Source organism: Phyllostomus discolor, chromosome 3 (assembly GCF_004126475.2).
Source record: "Phyllostomus discolor isolate MPI-MPIP mPhyDis1 chromosome 3, mPhyDis1.pri.v3, whole genome shotgun sequence".
Classification (NCBI taxonomy): Eukaryota; Metazoa; Chordata; class Mammalia; order Chiroptera; family Phyllostomidae; genus Phyllostomus; species Phyllostomus discolor.
The window spans coordinates 104,986,118-105,004,435 of record NC_040905.2 but is presented as its reverse complement, the minus strand read 5'-3'; the positions used below and the strand labels follow the sequence as shown (position 1 = coordinate 105,004,435).

General features: G+C 51.7%; 2 protein-coding genes across 2 annotated transcripts in view; one reads left to right on the top strand and one right to left on the bottom strand.

Annotated features, from left to right (window-relative positions):
• Window positions 1-5,042: 5,042 nt before the first annotated feature.
• Window positions 5,043-15,512, top strand: SNN (stannin). Its single transcript, XM_028519687.2, has 2 exons — window positions 5,043-5,184; window positions 12,379-15,512. The coding sequence occupies exon 2, from the start codon at window positions 12,467-12,469 to the stop codon at window positions 12,728-12,730; it is 264 nt and encodes an 87-aa protein (XP_028375488.1). The 5' UTR covers window positions 5,043-5,184; window positions 12,379-12,466; the 3' UTR covers window positions 12,731-15,512.
• Window positions 15,446-18,318, bottom strand: part of TXNDC11 (thioredoxin domain containing 11) — a 62,088-nt gene continuing 59,215 nt past the window's right edge. Inside the window, exon 12 of the mRNA XM_028519674.2 lies at window positions 15,446-16,201. Coding sequence (XP_028375475.1) covers window positions 15,559-16,201 — 643 coding nt within the window. The 3' untranslated portion in view covers window positions 15,446-15,558. The remainder of the gene's footprint in view (window positions 16,202-18,318) is intronic.

Below are 18,318 nucleotides of genomic sequence, written 5' to 3'. Positions count from 1 at the left end.
TGTCTGTTTTAACTCCTGGGTTGTCCGGCTCCCATACAGTTCAATTTTCTGTCAGTTCTGGTTGTTATTCTGTTCCTAAATTGTTGTTGTCCCTATCTTGGTTGTGTGAGGAGGCACAGTGTGTCTATCTAGGCCTCCATCTTGGCCGGAAGTCCAAAATTTCTCTTATTTTAAGCCACCCACTTTATAGTAATCTGTCCCAGCAGCCTTATGAAACTAATATACCCTTTTAATAAGTTAGTAAGAAGAAACTAAAATTTAAAACTATGCTTTTAGGATATAGGTATAATAAAATGTACAAAGGGGACCCCAGGCAGGGGATGGGATCGGGGGGGGATCTCAAAATTGAATGTTGGCCATTGTTAGGACACTAGCTTTTGTTTTGATTGATGAGCTACCTGGTATGCATTACATGATTAAAATAACTATGAAATTTTAAGTAAAAGCAGGTCATATAAGGGCCAAAAAAGAGAATACACCGCGATCTGGATTGTAATCTGTCTATCATTTTGTGTACCTGAAATTCACTATAAAATCACTTAAAAATAAAAATAAGAGAGACCCCTGCCCAGTGCTCATTCATTGTCTGCCTGCTTCCACATCTGTGAGTTTCCTGGTGCTGGGACAAGGCTGCATCTGTCACAATGCCAAGCACACCTTCTCAGAGAGGCCATCCACACCTGGACCTCTTCATGCTCTCACACCTCTTAGTTGATTCTTTTTTCATGGCACATACACTATCCAACATGCCATATACTGTACTGATTTCTGTGTTTATCATCTGTCTTCTCCCAGGAGAATATAAACATCATGAGGACTAAGATTTGCCTGATTGGCTCACGGCTGTCTCCCCAGCACCTAGCACAGTGTTTGGCACATAGTAGGTGCTTAATAATGATTGCTTGAATCAATGAATAACTGAATGAATGGGTGGATGATTAACAAGCTCCAATGCTCAGGGGTGTGTGTGTGTGTGCGCACACTCACATGTGTATGTGTGTTTGGGGGCGTCAATGCTACAAGATGGAAAAGCAGGGAAGGCTGGGGGTGGGGAGCACCTCAGGCTGGACAGCCAACTCCCCTCCCTTAGTCTGTTCCTCATCACACTGATACCATGGACCCCAGGCATAAGGACCAAAGTCAAACCAGGCTCCATTCAACCCAGGACAACCAAGATGGACTTTTCTGACAGATGTGGAGCCTGTGGGATGTTTTTCATCTCCAGGCTGAGTAGTCTGATGGGCCCTGCAGTAAGAAGACTGTGGGGTGCCAGGGCTGTGAGCAGCCCTTTGTTTCATCTCCAGCAGGTCTCCCGCTTCAGCCATGTTTGCCACTGTCCCCACTGTTTTCATCTCCCCATACCACTGCTAGCTACTTCCATTAATACTTTAAGTTAATTCACCATTTCCCCCCAAATGGATGGATTTAAAAAGGAATAGACATGTCACTATCACAAATGGAAAAGCAATAATTGTGCCCAAAACAGAAGGTAACTGTGAACATAAATACCCCCAAAATGACACATTGTTAAACTCTAGCTTAAGAGTGTGGATTGCCAAAACTCTAAGTCTGAGGTCTGCAACCTCCTGGTTATAAGGGAAGCTGGTGTGGAGAGATGTTAAAACCACAGAAGAGCAAGCGAGGCTTTCTCCCTTTGAATGAGAATTGTTGTATGATTCATTGCTAGGTGATGCGCTCTCTGTGTCCCACCTAACCTAACCCTGCAGAACTCACCACGGGTCACCTCTCGCTCTTTGAGGAGTTCCCCACTAACCAAGCAGTTTTCGTATCATTTTTAGGCCTGGAACACTTATGGGGATGCCAGTGGAGTAGAAGTCTGCTCAGCCTGTTGGCTGTGGGCTAGGCAGGGAGGCCCAGCTGGAGGGAGTCTTCCATGAGGCTGGCTGAGGCCTAGCAAGTCCCTTCTTTGTCCCAGCTTCTCAGGCAAAGGGAAGCAGGCGCAGGGCCAGGCTGGCATAGGGCAGGCTCAACTGGGCCACAGCAAGCCCCTAGAGAGCCAGGGTGAGCTCATCCCCTGCCCTTATTTATCTTCCTGGCTAATGAGCATCTGAGAACCTCCCTGCAATTAACAGGCAGGACCCCTCAGACACTGGAAGCAGGGAGGTTCTACAGGCCAAATGTCACCATGGAGGGAAATGGTAGAGGCCCCAGCAGAGGAAATGAGCTTGGGGAGGGGAGCTCTACTTCCTGCCTCTTCTTTGTAGGGGAGAAACCTGGGGTTGGGACTGGCAGTTAGGCTGGCTGTTAGGTACAAGACTCTGAGACCTACTGTGTGAGCTTGAGTCCAGGTTCCCTGCTCACCACCTATATAGTCTTAACCAAGGGCTTTAGCCTCTCACTGCTCGGAGTGTGGTCCCCAACTATCAGCTTGTGACAAATGGAGACTCTCATGCCTAGACCTACTGAGTCAGCAACTGCATTTTAACAAAGATCCCCAGGGGACTTCTGTGCACATGTGCCACTCTGTGCCTCCATTTCCCCATCTGTAAAATGGGGATTAAAATGAGTTCATGCATATGTAGTGCTTCAAACAGTGTTTGCTGCTATTTTTATTATTTATTGTTATTGTTACAATTGAAGCAACTCAGTCTGGGACCCCGTGAGATACTCCTAGGCCCCTGCTTCTTAGCACCCCAGAGGTATGTTACATGAGACCCACATGAAGATGGGGAGCCTGAGACTCAGAGAGGTGTAGTAACTTGCCCAAGTTCCAAATGGGGAAGCCCAAGGTCACCCCACACCTGTCTGACCCTGTTACTAATGTTACCAGTGAACAGGTGGGATTGCTGCCTATGTACCAAGCACCTGAGGTGCTCACAACAGCAAGTGAGGGGCTCCTCGAGGGCTGCGAGAACCTGTGAAGTCAACTTTAGTCTGAACCCCATTTTTCAGAGGAGGAAATTGAGGAACAGAGCGGACAGGCTGCTTTTCCAAAGCTACCCAGCAGGAAAGGCTGGATTTGGATCCAGGAAGTCTGACTCTCAACTTCTCTGCCATGTTACACTCCACCTCACCATTTTTTTTTCTACTAGAACCTTGTCTCCAAAAGTGTCCCCGCCTCCTCTGTCATCACTTTGCCAGCCCTGGCTCTGAATTTCTGAGCCTGCCCCTCCCACATCTTCACCACTAATGAGGTCTTTGACAACTTCAGGCTGGGACCGCAGAGGCCACTGGAACTGGGTCTGTGGGAAGAACCTGTTTCCTTCTGCTCTAGGATTCCAGGTGTGGCTGATGGAGCATGAGCCTTTGAGGACAACGGTGGACATACTGGTGAGCAGAAGCTGTTTGAGACACTTGGCTCTGGCCTCTGGGGCAGCTGGCCTGGAGCTGGGCATCCCTCTGTCTCTCTTTCCCCCATTCCTGCTCAACTACCATTTCACTATCTGGGGCTGCCCTCTTGGCATAGATGCAGCTGGGCCAGGCCTGGAGCTTTGCAGCCTAATCATTCATTCATTCATTTATTCAGCACACATGCATTCAGCACATACTGTGTGCCAGGTACTATCCTGCAGACATGGTATTGAATGAAACTGACCTACTCCTGGGGAACAGACCAAAAGTTAATCATGCACACTGAAAAATGTACAATTTCACAATGCAGAGGAGACAATATACAATTTCAATGGAAACCATACCTGGGTAGAAATCAGAGAGGGCCTTCCTGAGGAAGGCCATTTAGGTGGAGATTTGAAAAATGAAGTGGAAGAATGTTTCAGCTGGAGGACATAGCAAAGGCCTAGAGATGGGAAACAACTTGGTATATCTGAAGCAGGAAAGAGAACTGGTCCAGGCTGCAGTGAAGAGAGTAAGGAGAGCCTGGCCACCATGGCCTTGTGAGTTGGGTCCCCATCTTCTCCCAAAGGATCCACTAAAAGGCTGGAGGAAACCTTTCCAGCCAAGAATCCCCCCAGCTCCCAAACTGAGTGCTTCACCTGCCCCTTCCTGCTTTCCAAGCCAGAGGCAGTGGCCCAGGGAACTTGGGCCACAGAGGTCTTGCAGGACCCACCCTCACCCTCTTGGGGGTCCCAGCTGGCTACAAGGCAGGGTGTCCTCTCACTGAACTCCCTTGTTGGGTAGGCAAGTGGAAATCACTGCACTAACTGGCTTTTCAGTGTTCCCAGGCCAGGCCTCAAATCCTGCCTCCATCACAAGCTAGCTGTGGTACTTCTGCCTTGCAGAGGCTCGGGTTCCTCATCTGTAAAACGAGATAGTTCTTCCTTTCCGAGCTCTCTTGATAAAATGTGTTGAGTGGTTAGTACAGGGCATGGCTGTTGGTAGGGGCCTAATTGGGGTTATTATGTTAAATAATCATGATTATAAACAGCCAAGGGGCTGCAAATTCCCGGCAGCGTCAGCCCTCATCAGAATGAGAGCTCCCTGAGGGCTGCGAGAACCTTGTCTTCTTGCTAGTGGATCTTGAAGCTACTGGCCTAACAGGCACATGATCGGTGTTCCAAAAATACTGAATGAAGAAAACAAGGGAAGAAGGGAAGAAGGGAAGAAGGGAAGAAGGGGAAGGGAAGGGAAAGGGAAAGGTAAGGGAAAGGGAAAGGGAAGGGAAAGGAAAGGGAAGGGAAGGGAAAGGAAAGGGAAAGGGAAGGGAAAGGAGAGAGACAAGACAAGACACGAACTAACAAGTTAATGACCAGCTCCCGTCCTAAGCAAGAACATTCAACTCAGGGGTCCTAATCTCCTGCCCTGCTCGGCATTCCGCCGGTCCCCCTTCGCGGCAACATTCTTGTCTGCTGTGCGCCTCACCTTCCCCTCTGTAAACCAGAGTTGATTAAGGGTAGCCTCCGGAGGTTGGAGAGAGGTTTCCCGGGGCCAGGAGTCCCGGGGTCCCAAGCCCCCTAGGCCGGGCACTAATTCACCCACCGCCCCCTTTCGGCCGACTGCGTGCTGCCCCCGCCCAGCCTTAAGGGCCCGGGCCCCGAGAGCACGTGACTCCACCCCGCCCCGCCGTCCCAGCGCGGGCTCCCATTGGCTGCACCAGGAGGGTCCCGCCCCCGACCGGGGTGGTAGCCTAAGCTGCCCCGCCCGCCGCAGAGCTTAGGCTCCTGCGTCCGGACTGTGCGCCGCGGTCGGACAGGGCTGGCTGGCGGGCGGAGCCGGGCCCGCAGGGTTGCTGCGGGGCGATCTAGCGGGGCTGCAGGCGGCGCCATGGTGAGTGAGGCTGAATGAGCTGGGTGATCGGGTCGGGCGGGGTCTCGCAGGAGGAGAAGGGGCAACCTGGAATGGGGTGGGGGCGAGCGCTCGGCAGCTTAGCCGCGGGACTGGGGTGGGGGGGCGTCCCTGCGGCGGGGGAGGGGCAGTTCTGCGGGGACGCGTCTCCAGGAGGAGGGTCTGTTCCAGGGGGCCGCGCCCGCGGGCGGGGGTTCTTTGTCCGTTGCGCTGCAGCGAGATCGGGACAAAGGAGGCGGCGGGGGGCGGCGGCAGCTTTGAGAGGAGCTTGTGTCCCCCCCTTTCCCCCTACCCGGTGCATGTCCCCTACCACGGCCCACAGTTTTGTGCCCCCGGTCGGCCTCCTGTTTTCTCCCGACACTTCGCAGTTTTTTTTAAAATAATGGACGAAGCGGGGGTCCTGGCAGCCCCCAAGGTGGTTAAGAGGGCTCCTGGGGGTAGGGGTGGGGTACTAGTGAGGTTTGGCGCCCATTTGGCAGGTGGAGAAACTGAGGACAGCCGCAGCATTTGGTGCCAGGTTCCGTCGGCGGTGGCTGCGCGGCGTGGGCATGACTGGGTCTCGTGGTCCCCGGTCCCCCCGCCCTGTCAGGAGGACTGGAGTTGTCTCTCCAGCTCTCCTACCCCCTCCAGCTGTCGCCCTCTGGGCCAAGCCCCTTTTTCAGCCTCGCACAGCTCCTTGGTAGAATGAGGGAGACGAAGGAGTCGGCTCAGCGGATTAAATGAGAGGATGCGTGGAGCGCGCCTGGCACCGCGCCTGCACGTCGTCCGCACTCAGCACCCGCGAGCTGCTGGGGTGCTTGTCATCCCTGTGTACCCCGCATAGAGCCCTCTGCCCAGGTCGTCCAGCTGCCCCTGCTGGGTGGTGGTGGGGGGGTCTCACTGGAGGTCACCTGTCTCCTGGCCTGTCTAGCATGGGAGTGGGGAAGTGTGTGCCAAGAATATCACACTTTAAGAGTTAAGGTGGAAATCAAGGATTCTGGATTCAGGCTTGCTGGATTTGAATCCCTGCGCAGCTAATTTTGAGCTGTGTGACCTTGGGCAATTGATTTAACTTCTCTGAGCCACAGATTCTTTATCTGCAAAGTGGGCATAGTAATAACTCAAATCAATTGTTTTTGAGGCTGAAAGGAAATGATCGTGTGAAGTGTTACCTCAGTGCCTGGCACATAGTAATCATCTCCAACTTTTGTCAGGCATCTGTTATTACTAAACTTGTTCAACCAAGTGGGCTGACCCTGGGGCAGCCACTGAGAATGGCCAGTGGCTGATTCACAGGGTGGGGGCATGAGTCTCAAGCTTTGGGCTGTAGGAGACGCAGTCTGACCTTGGGGCAGTCCCTAGGCTCTGCCCCAGCTAGCTTCCTCTTCTGCAGATGGGAACCTGCGGGGTTCTGGTGCGAGTTTCCTCTTCAGGAGTGTGGGGGTGGGAGGATGAGATGACACTGGCTGCAGGGCCGGGCCCAGCGCTGTAATTGTTACTCTCCCATGAGCATCCTCACTTCTCTTGGTCCTGGCCAGCTGGGGCCTAAAACAGAGCAAATGTTCCACTTGCACCTTGACTGTGCCCAGCAGTGCCCCATCCTCTCTACCATTCTATGTTCCTAATCAGAAACCTGGCAGGAGATGTTTCTGATTTGTGAACTGGAGTCTGATGAAGATAGTTGGCACACTTAGCAGATGGCTTTGTTGGGGGTGAGGGCCGTGCTGGAATCCCCTGGGGTGGGGGATGGTTGGCCCCCTCTAAACAGGGCAGCCAGAGAAGGCGGGAGTGGCCAGCTAGTATCCAGCTGGACTGGGTGAAACTCATGATATGCCCAGTTAAGTGAGAAGGCTGTGGCGAAGTGTCCCTGAGGAAGGGACTATTTGTGGCATTGGGTCTGGACCAGGCTCTGTACCCTGCTGCAAGGCAAGACCTGAGGGAATAGGGATCCTAAGGGCTCACTGTCTTCTCTGTGGCACCCAGGAAGGCGTGGTACCTGGTGACATGCAAACCTGGTAGCCCCGTGGCCCTTTGTTTTCACATTTCTTACCACTTCTCATGCCCCACCCCCCACCCCCAATTTGATGGGTGAGGTCAGGGCCTCATCCCTGTTTTGCACACTGAGAAACAGGCCAGTGAAACTTGCTTGGCTGGGTCAAAACAGTTCACAATAACAGGTGAAGAAACGGGGTGGGGTGAAGAAGGGGTATCAAATCTGCTTTTTGCTGGCTGTGGTCCCACTGGGCCTTGAGTGTGTGCAGTGACCTGTTGAGTGGGGTTATGGCTTAAGTTTGGGGGCCTCGTGAAAAGGCAGGGACAACTGGAACCTCACCTTATATTGAGGAAGATGTAAGCTGGGGGCCTCTTAGGGACAGCAGGACAGTGGGAGGTGTTGGCTGAGGACTGTCCTTTTGAAGCCATTGGTGGACAGAGGGGCCAAGGGGCAGGGAGCTCAGAGGAGTGGCCTCTGCAGACTGGAGAGGCTGGGCATTAGGGCTTATTTTACTGGGAGTAGTGGGTGAGATCCAAGGTGAGGTTCAGACCACCCTTGGCTGAAGGAGACAGGGAGGGTAGAGATTGGCCCTGTATGTTTGAGGTGGGGGGGATCCAAATGGCCTTGGATTTTCAGTGCCAACTTTTGTCCTGAGGGAGCTGGCATGGAGATGCTGCATAAGCAGGGGTGTCCAGTCTTTGGGTGTCTCTGGGCTACACTGGAAGAATTGTCTTGGGCCACACATTAAATACACAAACACTTAACAAAAACTGATGAGCAAAAAAAGGTTTTAAGTAAATGTACAACTTTGTGTTGGGCCACATTCCTAGCCATCCTGGGCCACATGTGGCCCGTGGGCCCATGGGTCGGACACCCCTGCTACATAGGTGGGGGGTAGCGTGGGGAAATCTAGTCCATTACCTATCCCCAGTGCCCAGAGACCACAGGCCCCTAGCTATGCTGTGGTCCCCAAGCTGGCCTGGCTCTCTGCACTGGGAGACCTTACCCTTTGCTCTGCTGGACTCCTTTTCTGAGGTCACATCCTGCTTTCTAGCTTTCTACTCTTGGTCAGTATACTCAAATGCTCTGTGCCTCAGTTTCTTCATCTATAAAATGGGGATGATAACGGCAAGCAGTGTTAGCTGCTGGGGATTTGGGAAAATTAAATGACTGTATGAAACAAATGTTAACTACTCTGATGATCGTCCTGAGGGAGTCAGGTTTCTCAGATGCCATCTTACTTGTCTGCCTTGCCCAAGCAGTGGCCCTCCATATCCCACCTGGGGCTTTCCTGGATTAGGATGAGGGGCAGCTGACTTGCAGAAGACACCTTAGCTCAGAGGGGCATGGGGGTTGAAGATAGGGGAAGCCCCAGGAGAGGCAAAGCAGATAGGGTGGGGTCCAGCACAGGCCGGCCAGCCAGCCTCCCTCCCTCAAGCTTCAGGTTTCCTCTGGGCTCTACTTTTTGGAGGCCTCCTCCTCTCCCCACCACTCAGCACTCACAGTAACAGCTGTCCTGCCATGGGCTCAGGCCTGCCCAGGCTCCACCTGCATGTTTTGCTCCTACCGCTGCACTCAGGCTGCAGCCTGCCCTTCCCTGAAGGCTGCTGGCTTCCTTGAGTCTGTTGGGACAGGCATGGGGACCCATGCCCAGGGTCGTGGGAGTGGCTTTGGAGGGAGGGAGCTGACTCAGGGATGGATACTGCCAACCATGATCCCTAAGAGAACACGGTCTTCTCTGACTCATCACTGTATCCCTGGGCTTGGAGCACTCAGCAGACATTATTGAGCACCTGTTGTGTGCTGATAATGGGGCTGGGAATCCCACAGTGGGCAAGATGGTCAGTGCCCTCTTCTTTCTGTCTGAGAGTCCTCTGCAGGAAGGAGACAGAAGCCAGGAAACATGTTTCCTGACCCAAGAGGATTTCAGGTAGCAGAGAGAGCTTGGAAATAAAATGAAATAGTGCAAGGTGATGGCACGTATGGGGTAGAGGGGCATCTGGAGCCGGGGTGGTCTAGAAAGGCATCCCCCAAGATATACCTTCTAAGAAAGTCCCTAAAAGTAGGAGGGAGCCAGAACTGGGACAGTCAGGGAAGAACATTCCAGGCACAAGGAACAGAAAGGGCAGAGGCTTTGAGGTGGGAGGGTGGAGGGTGTGCTGTAGCTCAAGGAGGCAAGGAGTTTAGATTCTCTGCTGGTATCGGGGAGGGTTCTGAGCAGGGGGTGATATGATCAGATTTTTTAAAAGATGAATTCTCAGGAAATACTTGCTGAGTGAATGAAGGAACAAACAAACACTTGGAGAGAGGACAGGCATGACTGTGGCCTGGTCACCTGTCTCTGTGCTCTCGGGGGTAAGGGGCCTAGACCTGGCTGTGCCTACTCCTGGCCTGGTCAGGGGCAGCTAGTGTCTTTTGAGGTTACCACACCTCTCAGAGAGTCCCTTTGAGCTGGGGGTTGGAGGGGTGCTGCCTCTGCCTCAGCCTCAGTTTCCTCATTAGTTCAGGACCACTGGCTTCAGCAGGTTTGGCCCCTGGGGTCCCCCCTCCCCAGATCTTGCTGCCATTATTTGATTTCCCACTTCCTGCCCCTAAACCCCTCCCACTCCTCAAACACACACTTCCCCTTCTGAATTGATACTGACTTCCTTTCCTGTCTGTGAGCACGATGGGAGGGCAGGTATCCCAGCAAGTGCTGGAAACAAGAGGTCCAGTGGAGAGTGGGAAGTGGAGCGGGACAAGGCAGGTACGTAGTGTCCCAAGCAGGAAGAGAAAATGGAGGTTGGGACAGGTTCACCTAGCCAAAGCTGGTAGGCTCTGAGGTGGGGGGCTGGGAGGAGAGTCACCTATTCCATCTGGAGGGCTGAGAAGACAGGCTGAGCGGGGTTGTGGGAGACTACAACAGCCCTAACAGTGGCAGCGGAGCGGCAAGGATGACCTGTACGCCTGGGGCACAGAGGGGTGCAGAGCTACTCATGGAGCATACAGTCTGATGGGGGAGGTGGGTGCTAACCAGATGGCTGTGCTACAAAAGCAGGGTTGCAAACTGAGTCTAATGCCCTGGAGGGAGGAATCAAGTGTACTCACAGTACCAAGATACCCTCCTGGCCTGTGGGATCAGGAGACTTCCCTGCCCGAGCTGGAGTTAACAAGGGCAGAGTTCTTGACCTCCACACTTTTGATCTTTGTTGGGGTGGGAGGGGGCTGTCCCATGCTTTGTGGGATCTTGAGCAGCATCCCTGCTCTCTATCCACTTGGTAGCACTCCGTACACACCAGTCATGTCCATCAAAAATGTCTCCAGATGTTGCCAGATGTTCCCTGGCGGGCATAGTTGCCCTATTGAGAACCATTGAACAAGGGTAAGGGGAGCTGAACATTTGGGCAGAGGGACTGGCCTGGGCGTGCAGCATACCAGGTTCTGTAGGTCACTATAAAGACTTGGGGGCTCTTCCTCTGGAAGACAAGGGCACTAGCTGCAATGGGCCTGCATGGTGGACCAGGGAGCCCACTGAGAGTGATCGCAGTGTTATTAACCCTGGAGGTGGTAAGAAGAAAGCAGACTCCAGGGCTATCACCCCTCTCCTGCCCAGGACCCTTCTGCAAATGTGGGCATGGTGGCAAGTGGAAATCAGGGGTCTACAGGGTTTTTCCAGGGCCTGGTCCCCAGACAGACTCCAGGGTGTTGACCTTCAGGCAGACCTGGCCTTGGGAGAGGAAAGACTTCCTAGTGTGCAAAAAATCATTTTTATTTTTACTTAAAGCTGTTATTGCTCAAGGACAGCAGATCCCATCCTCTTGAGAGGGAAAACCTTCCTCTTCCAACCTGTCTACCTGCATTGATATCAGTCTTCTCAAAACAAAAACGAATTCAAACAGTCGCTCTTGGTGAGTGCTGACTTGGTGCTTTCCTGCATTCTCACAGCCACCTGGGTGTTAGTTACTGCTATTTGCTCTGCTTATGGTGAGACATGAAAAATAAAGTGCAGGGTCTTGGGACCCAGGGGAGCCTGCTAGCTTCAGCACTTCTAATCTCAGTAGGCTGTTGCTAGCTAGCCTCACCTACAGTGAGTCTGGGTTTTTTTTGTAGCTTCTACACTTCCTGCAGCTGCACTTTCCTTTGCTTCTCACCAGCCCCCATTAGCAGGGGCTCAAGTGAGGTGCAGGGAGTTGTCTGAGGTTAGGAGGCCAGAAGTTGGTGGTCCAGCATATACACCCCCTCCTGCCTTCACCCAAACCAGTTGATGCTCCAGCTTCAGCCACTAGCACCCTCAGCTCCTTGCACTTGCCTATAGGCCCTCTCTGGCCTTCAGAGCCTTGGTAGACGCTGTTCCCCAGAAATGCTGTTCCCCAAGAGTTGCTTTTCTTGGACATCTTAGCATCAGCATTGCCTCCCTAAGTATCTCCTGCCCTACCCAGTTTAGCATCGTGGGACCTAGTCCCCTATTGTCTTGGTATGGCATTTCTGCATCTGTAGTTCAGGTGTTTGGTATATTGACCCATTTGCACTCTGGCGCCTGTGCCAGATGCTGAGCTTGGGGAGGGGCAAGTAGTCTCTCTCAAGTGCCTCCATCTTCTAGGACTCTGCTGCCTTGCTGCCCTTCAGATGGTGAGGTGGACCAGGGCTCTTCCCAGGAGGCTGCAGTATTCCTGTGGGCAAAGGCTGTCATCGCCTGTACCCTCTGGCAGGTGTTCCTGAAGACTTGATTGAGCTACATGTCACCTGTTCATGGGAGAGGCTGATGTCACTTCCCTGCTGTCGAATCCTTCATCTCTGGCCATCATGAAGCACTGGCTTTCAGTCCCTGAACTCCTGTGAACACCTAGAGGGGCTGGGCTTCCAGAGCATTTACCTTAATGAAGCCCTTTTTCAAGCTCATGCTGCAGTGTGGTCACAGGTTGTGGACGCCCCTTTCGCCCGCATCTCAGGCTCTGTGGCTGGGCCAGGGTGGCTGCCTGTCGGGTGGCAGAAGCACCAAAGGTAGTGAATGGAGGTGGGCCAGAGTGAGTGAGGAAAAGGCTGGTAACACCACAAGCAAAGGAACAGCAAACGACAATCAGTGTGTTTTTCACTAGGATGAGGGCGGGATGGTCGGGCTTCAGAACTGATTAAAAATAGACCCTATGGAAGAGTCGATGTGAGCTCATGGGCTGTCAGTGCCTTGCAGAGTCCCTGATGTAACTTCATGTCGCTTTGTCTTTCAGGCCTCTCGTGTCCATCCTGAGTTCCAGCCTCACTGAGCCGATCACCCCCAAGAGCTTCCTGCTGAGGAAGCCTCCCACAGCATCAACCATGTCTATTATGGACCACAGCCCCACCACAGGCGTGGTCACAGTCATTGTCATCCTCATTGCCATCGCTGCCCTGGGGGCCTTGATCCTGGGCTGCTGGTGCTACCTGCGGCTGCAGCGCATCAGCCAGTCAGAGGATGAGGAGAGCATCGTGGGGGATGGCGAGACCAAGGAGCCCTTCCTGCTGGTGCAGTACTCAGCCAAGGGACCGTGTGTGGAGAGGAAGGCCAAGCTGACCCCCAACGGCCCAGAAGTGCACAGCTGAGCTGGGATATGGAGGCTCCTGGGCCTGTTTGCAGCCAACTGAGAAGCGTGGGAGGGGGAAACCACAGACAAGCTGCCACTGAGAGGAGGGGTTGACACTCCCTGGCATGGCCTCGCTGGGCTTCATCACCACATGCACTGAGTCCTAGGGTCCCAGCTGTCCTAAGCCAGGAGTCAGTGGCCCTGGGCATCCCCTCCGCCTCCTGGTGGGGCTGCCCATTGCTGGCAGTGGGTAGACCTCACCTTGCTGGGGTTCAAGGCCCCATAGCGCTTTTGTTACTTGAATGTTTAGCTGAGCCTGTTCTTGATGGAGCTACTACTACTGTAACGCGTGAACTCACAAACCTGTGAACTGTAAATAGGCCCCAGAAGCACGTGCTTAAACCCTTTGCTGATTTTTAAAAAATACCAGATAATGTACATGGGACTGACCGTACTAATAAGCTGAGTCAAGGCTGTGGGTGAGGGTGTTAGACATGTGAGGCCCAAGTTGCACTTGGTAGGAGCCTCTAATATGTGTGTGTGTGTACATAGAGGATATGACATGTCAGTTTTAAGTTTTGGAGCTGACCGGTTGGGGTGTTGTGATTTCTGTTTGGTTAGCAGTGGATGGATCACACCACCGTCTCTTTCTCTAGATGGGTTCGGTCGTTAAATACCAGTTCCTGTTGATAGTGGAATTATTGCAAGGAAGCTACTGCAGCTGCTTGGGAGCCAGTGAAGGACGGGTCAGGGCACACGTCCTGAGGGCTGCCAGGCATCCTAGTAGCAGAGCAGTTTCTTGCCCCTTTGGTCTTGAGCATGCTGAGCACTCCCTGTCCCTGTCCCCACCGGGCATTACTCAGTGCAGGCTTCTCAGAGCAGGCAGTGGCTACTTTTATCTGAAGCCCAATTGGCCCAGGAGAGAAAACTGTGGTTTTGTTGTTGTATTTAAAATATTTTCTGCACTGGAGGGGGGAGGGGAAGGGGACTTTGAGGTTTCCTCCATTCCTTCCCTTTTCACAAATTGCTTCCTTTCTTAAATTACTACCCACCCACTGGGTACTGGATTTTCTTTTCCTCAGCAGGTCACCTAGGAGAGTCACCTGACCCCCCTAGGAGAGTACCAACTGCAGTGGACAGGCATTTCTTATGTGCATGTGTACACAGGAACCCCTAGACACACCCTAACTGCCCAAGCTTAGTAGGCACCTGGGGGACCTGGCGGGCAGGAGAGTGAGTTTCAGGTTGAGTACTTAGTTTTCAAAAAGATGAAGAGTCAGTGGCTCTTGGATCGGGCCAGCGCCTCCACAGCCTGCATCTCCAAGATGTCACTTGTGTACACTTCAGTGAACTTGCTTAGGTTTTTAATCCCACCACTGTTAAGCACATTCTGACTATCACAATTATAAACTATGGCTTGTATCAGCATCCTTAGTAATAAATTGGAGGCCAGCCCTGGCTTAAACTGGGTGCACTGGCCCTGAGTGGCCTGTCAGCAGCAAGGGCAGGTTGCTCCCAAGGGGGCCTCGGCCTCACCTGCTAGCCCTACCACCATCAGAGCCCTGACCTCTTGGTCAGGCTGAAGGTGGCTTACCTATGGCCTGCCTCACTCAAGTCACCTCTAAAAAGCATGTTGAACTACATCTACTTTCTAGAACCCCAAGGAGGGAGCTTAGGGAACATTTATTTTAGTAGTGTATGCCTAAATTGGGGGGTCAAACATTAAGTAATAGCTTAGGGGGAGGGAGAAGGGTAGCTAGTTAGGCAATATGAGCTGAAAGCAAGAAGAAATGTCTTTGGCCCCTAACTGGGGATGGCCAAGCATGAGAGTTAGGCTGGAAACCAGCCGAGGCCCTGTAGGCTGGCAGTGGGGACAAGTTCCAAAGGTGCCAACTTAAAAATCAGGGAGAAGGTTTGCTTTCTAATGAAGGATACTCAAGAAAAATTGGAAGGTGGAGGGACATTTGATCCATTCCCCTCGCATTCCAGAACTTCCAAGCTTTCTACCTCTACTGTCTGCAGCCAGCAGTAAACACCTAGGCTGACATTCACCTTAGAAACCCAGGAGCACCTGGGACTTGCATTTTTAGTCTCTGAGCCTGACCCTGAAAATGACCATCACTTATCTGTCAGGCTTGCCCTGAGGTTGCTACTGTGCCAGTGAAGTTTGGGTTTTGAAATGCTGAAATGTCGCTTTCTCCTTAGTTTCACTTCTGGAAGTTCTTTATCCCACTCCCCAGTTGCCAGAGATGACATCTTCGCAGCCTGAATCAAGCCCATGAGCATGGTGGCTGTGTTGGGTGGGCGTCACAGGCACAGTGAGGCACTCATAGGGGTCTCTGGGAAGAGAGTGAAAGTGCCTGTAGAACTGGAGAATAACCATGTAATAGCTCTCACTGTTATTTATCATAATAGCTACTTTTTTTTAGCGTAGACACCCAAGCCCCACACTCAACTGGCTTAGTAAGTTATGACCTCTCACTGAATTCCTTCTGAATAGCCCATGTTGCGTTCAAGTTTTCAGTCAAATTAACCTTTCATCCTATATGTCATCACAATAGCAACAGTACGGGAATGGGGAGGGAACTCTGACACTGAGCCACTAAAGTATGGACTTATTTTTCAGACATCTTCAAGTGGACTGTGCTACTGTTTTTGTCTCAAAGTTACCAAGTTTGTGCAATAAGTGCAAGGGATGTCATCCCTGTTCAATAAAAGCTGAATGACATTCACGTTGATTTTCTAGACCACTGAGAAAATCTTTATTTACAATAAATTTCAATAAAATTTGCATAAATATATTCCCAATGTACAGTATTCATCTCTGATTTCATGTCATTTAAAAGGTTAGTCTGTCCTATTCTCATTGCTCCTTTCAGCCGCCAGCGGGGAGCTGATATTGGCAGGTGGAGGGGTGCTGCCAAGTAACCAGGGGGCCCCTGAGGGCTCAGGGTAGTCAGAGTGCACCTCCTCCGGGGGAGTGAGATTTTCACCTCCGTCCTTGCCCTCCAGTTTCTGCTCCATGGTTGCCACCAGGATCTTGAGCCATGTGTTCTCAGTGAGCAGGTTTTCTGAGGCATCAGCTAGCTCCTGGAGCTTCTGGGCCACCTCCTCAAGTTCCCGGGTCTTCTGCTCATACAGGGCCTGCAGCTGCTCACTGTGCAGCTGGAGCAGGCTGTGCTGCTTCTCCAGGGTCTGCTGGCGCCGCAGCAGCCGGTGCTCATCCCTGCGAGCACTCGAAAGCTGGGCCTCCACTTGCATTTGTGCTCGCTGAAGGGTGCTGATTTCAGCCCTCAGCTTCCAGATCTCCCTCTCCAAATGGGAGATGTGTCCCTGCTGTAAGACTGTCTCGCTCTGAAGACACTCTTTGGTAGAAGGGTTAGCCAAGTTCTGGGGGACAGAAGCAGGGTCTGAGTGATGCAAAATGAACCTCAGCAGATTTGGAAGGGTGATGGGAAGGTCTTCAGGGTATTTCACACTTAGGTCCTTTCTGAAGAGAAAGGGAAAGGAGTCAAAGATGAGAGTCATGCCAACATGTTTAGTGAAAAACAAGACTGCTACTAAAAGGCTGTTTAAATCCTACAAAAGATGTTCTGAAAACTGGACTTACAAAGCTGAGGATGTGCCTGCCACATGCTCATTCTATAATTAAGGTGGCTTATCTTAAACATGTGTCTGTTCCTGAGGACAAAGAGCAGGGTTTCTATTCACAGCCTCCAACAAGGATAAGGGCTGTCAGGCCTAAGCCAAAAGCCAGTGATGCAGGGCATGGGGAACACATGGGTGGAATGATCTATGTATGCTCTCAGAGGTCCAGGGGCATATCAGGAAGGGTGTCCTGGGGCAGGGCTGTCACCCATGTCACTCTTGTGGCCATCAACATGCTTGGTACAATAAAATATGAAAAACCTGAAATAGCCAAGTTTCTTCAGCAAGCATTTATTCTATATTACCCAAGGCAAGAGTTCTTAACTAGGGGTTACTGTACCCCTCAAAGCACATTTGGCAACATCTGGAGACATTTTGATGGCCATGATGGGGGAGGTGTTACTGGAGCCCTGACCCTTGACAAACAGACCACCCCAGGGACTCTGAGGAATTAAAGCTACCTGGCCCTAAGAGCACAGGAAAAGGAGGGAGGATGACATATTAAGGGGGTTTACCCCAGAGTTTCACTGCACGTTTGTTTTGCAAAAAGTTCCTTTTAGAACTTGTCATTTGACTTCCGGCAAGATGGAGGCATAGGTGGACGCACCATACCTCCACACACAACCAAGATTAGAACAACAACAATTTAGCAGCAGAATAACACCCAGAACCGACAGAGAATTTATCTGAATGGAAGTCGGACAGCCAAGCCAAGAAGTTAAAGTAGACCCGTTCATCCAGACCGGTAGGAGGGGCGGAGACGAGCAGCAGCCGGGTGCGGGGTCGCAGCGCGGAGAACAGGGAGAACTGGGCACATAAGGCAACTGGGAGTGCGTAAGCCATCCGGGGCGCGCAAGATCGCAGTGGGTGGACCCTGAGTACGCAAGTAGCAACTGGCAGACCCAGGGAGGCTGCGACTGCAAACCAGGGCAGAGCGCACAGCGCAGGATCCCAGGTAAGGGACTGAGATCCCAAGAGAATGGAGCTACCGCCATTGTTCCCTCCCGCCCCCGCCCCCGCATACAACATCACAATCTAGCGACTGGGGTGCCCAGCCCCGGTGAACACCTAAGGGTGTACACCTAAAGATTGCCCCTCACCATAACAGGAGCAACCTGTCTCAAACAGAAAAACAGATCAATGCCCCAGGGCTCATCCTTTTGAGCGACCAAGAGATTGCCAATCTATCAGATGCAGTTCAAAACACTGGTGATCAGGAAGCTCACAGAATTGGTTGATTTTGGGCACAAATTACATGAAAAAAAAATGCAGGTTACCATAAAAGAGATGAAGGAAGATGCACAGAGAACCAATAGTGATGGGAAGGAAACTGGGACTCAAAAGAGTAGAGTGGACCAGAAGGAAGAAAAAAACAACCAAACAGGAAAGAATGGAGAAATAAGAATTCAAAAAAACAAGGAGAAGCTTAGGAACCTGCAGGACATCTTTAAACATTCCAACATCCGAATTATAAGGGTACCAGAAGGGGAAGAGGAAAAGCAACAGATTGAGCACATATTTGAACAAATAATAAAGGAGAACTTCCCCATTCTGGCAAAGGAAATAGACTTCCAGGAAATCCAGGAAGCTCAGAGAGCCCCAAAGAAGTCGGACCCAAGAAGAAACACACCAAGGCACATCATAATTACATTAGCCAAGGTAAAAATGAAGGAGAGAATCCTAGAAGCAGCAAGAGATAAGGGGACAGTAACCTACAAAGAAGTTCCCATCAGACTGTCAGCTGATTTCTCAAAAGAGACCTTACAGGCAAGAAGGGGCTGGAAAGAAGTGTTCCAAGTCATGAAAGACAAGGACCTATATCCCAGATTACTCTATCCAGCAAAGCTTTCATTTAGAATGGAAGGGCAGATAAAGTGCTTCTCAGATAAGGTCAAGTTAAAGGAGTTCATCATCACCAAGCCCTTATTTTATGAAATGTTAAAGGGACTTATCTAAGAA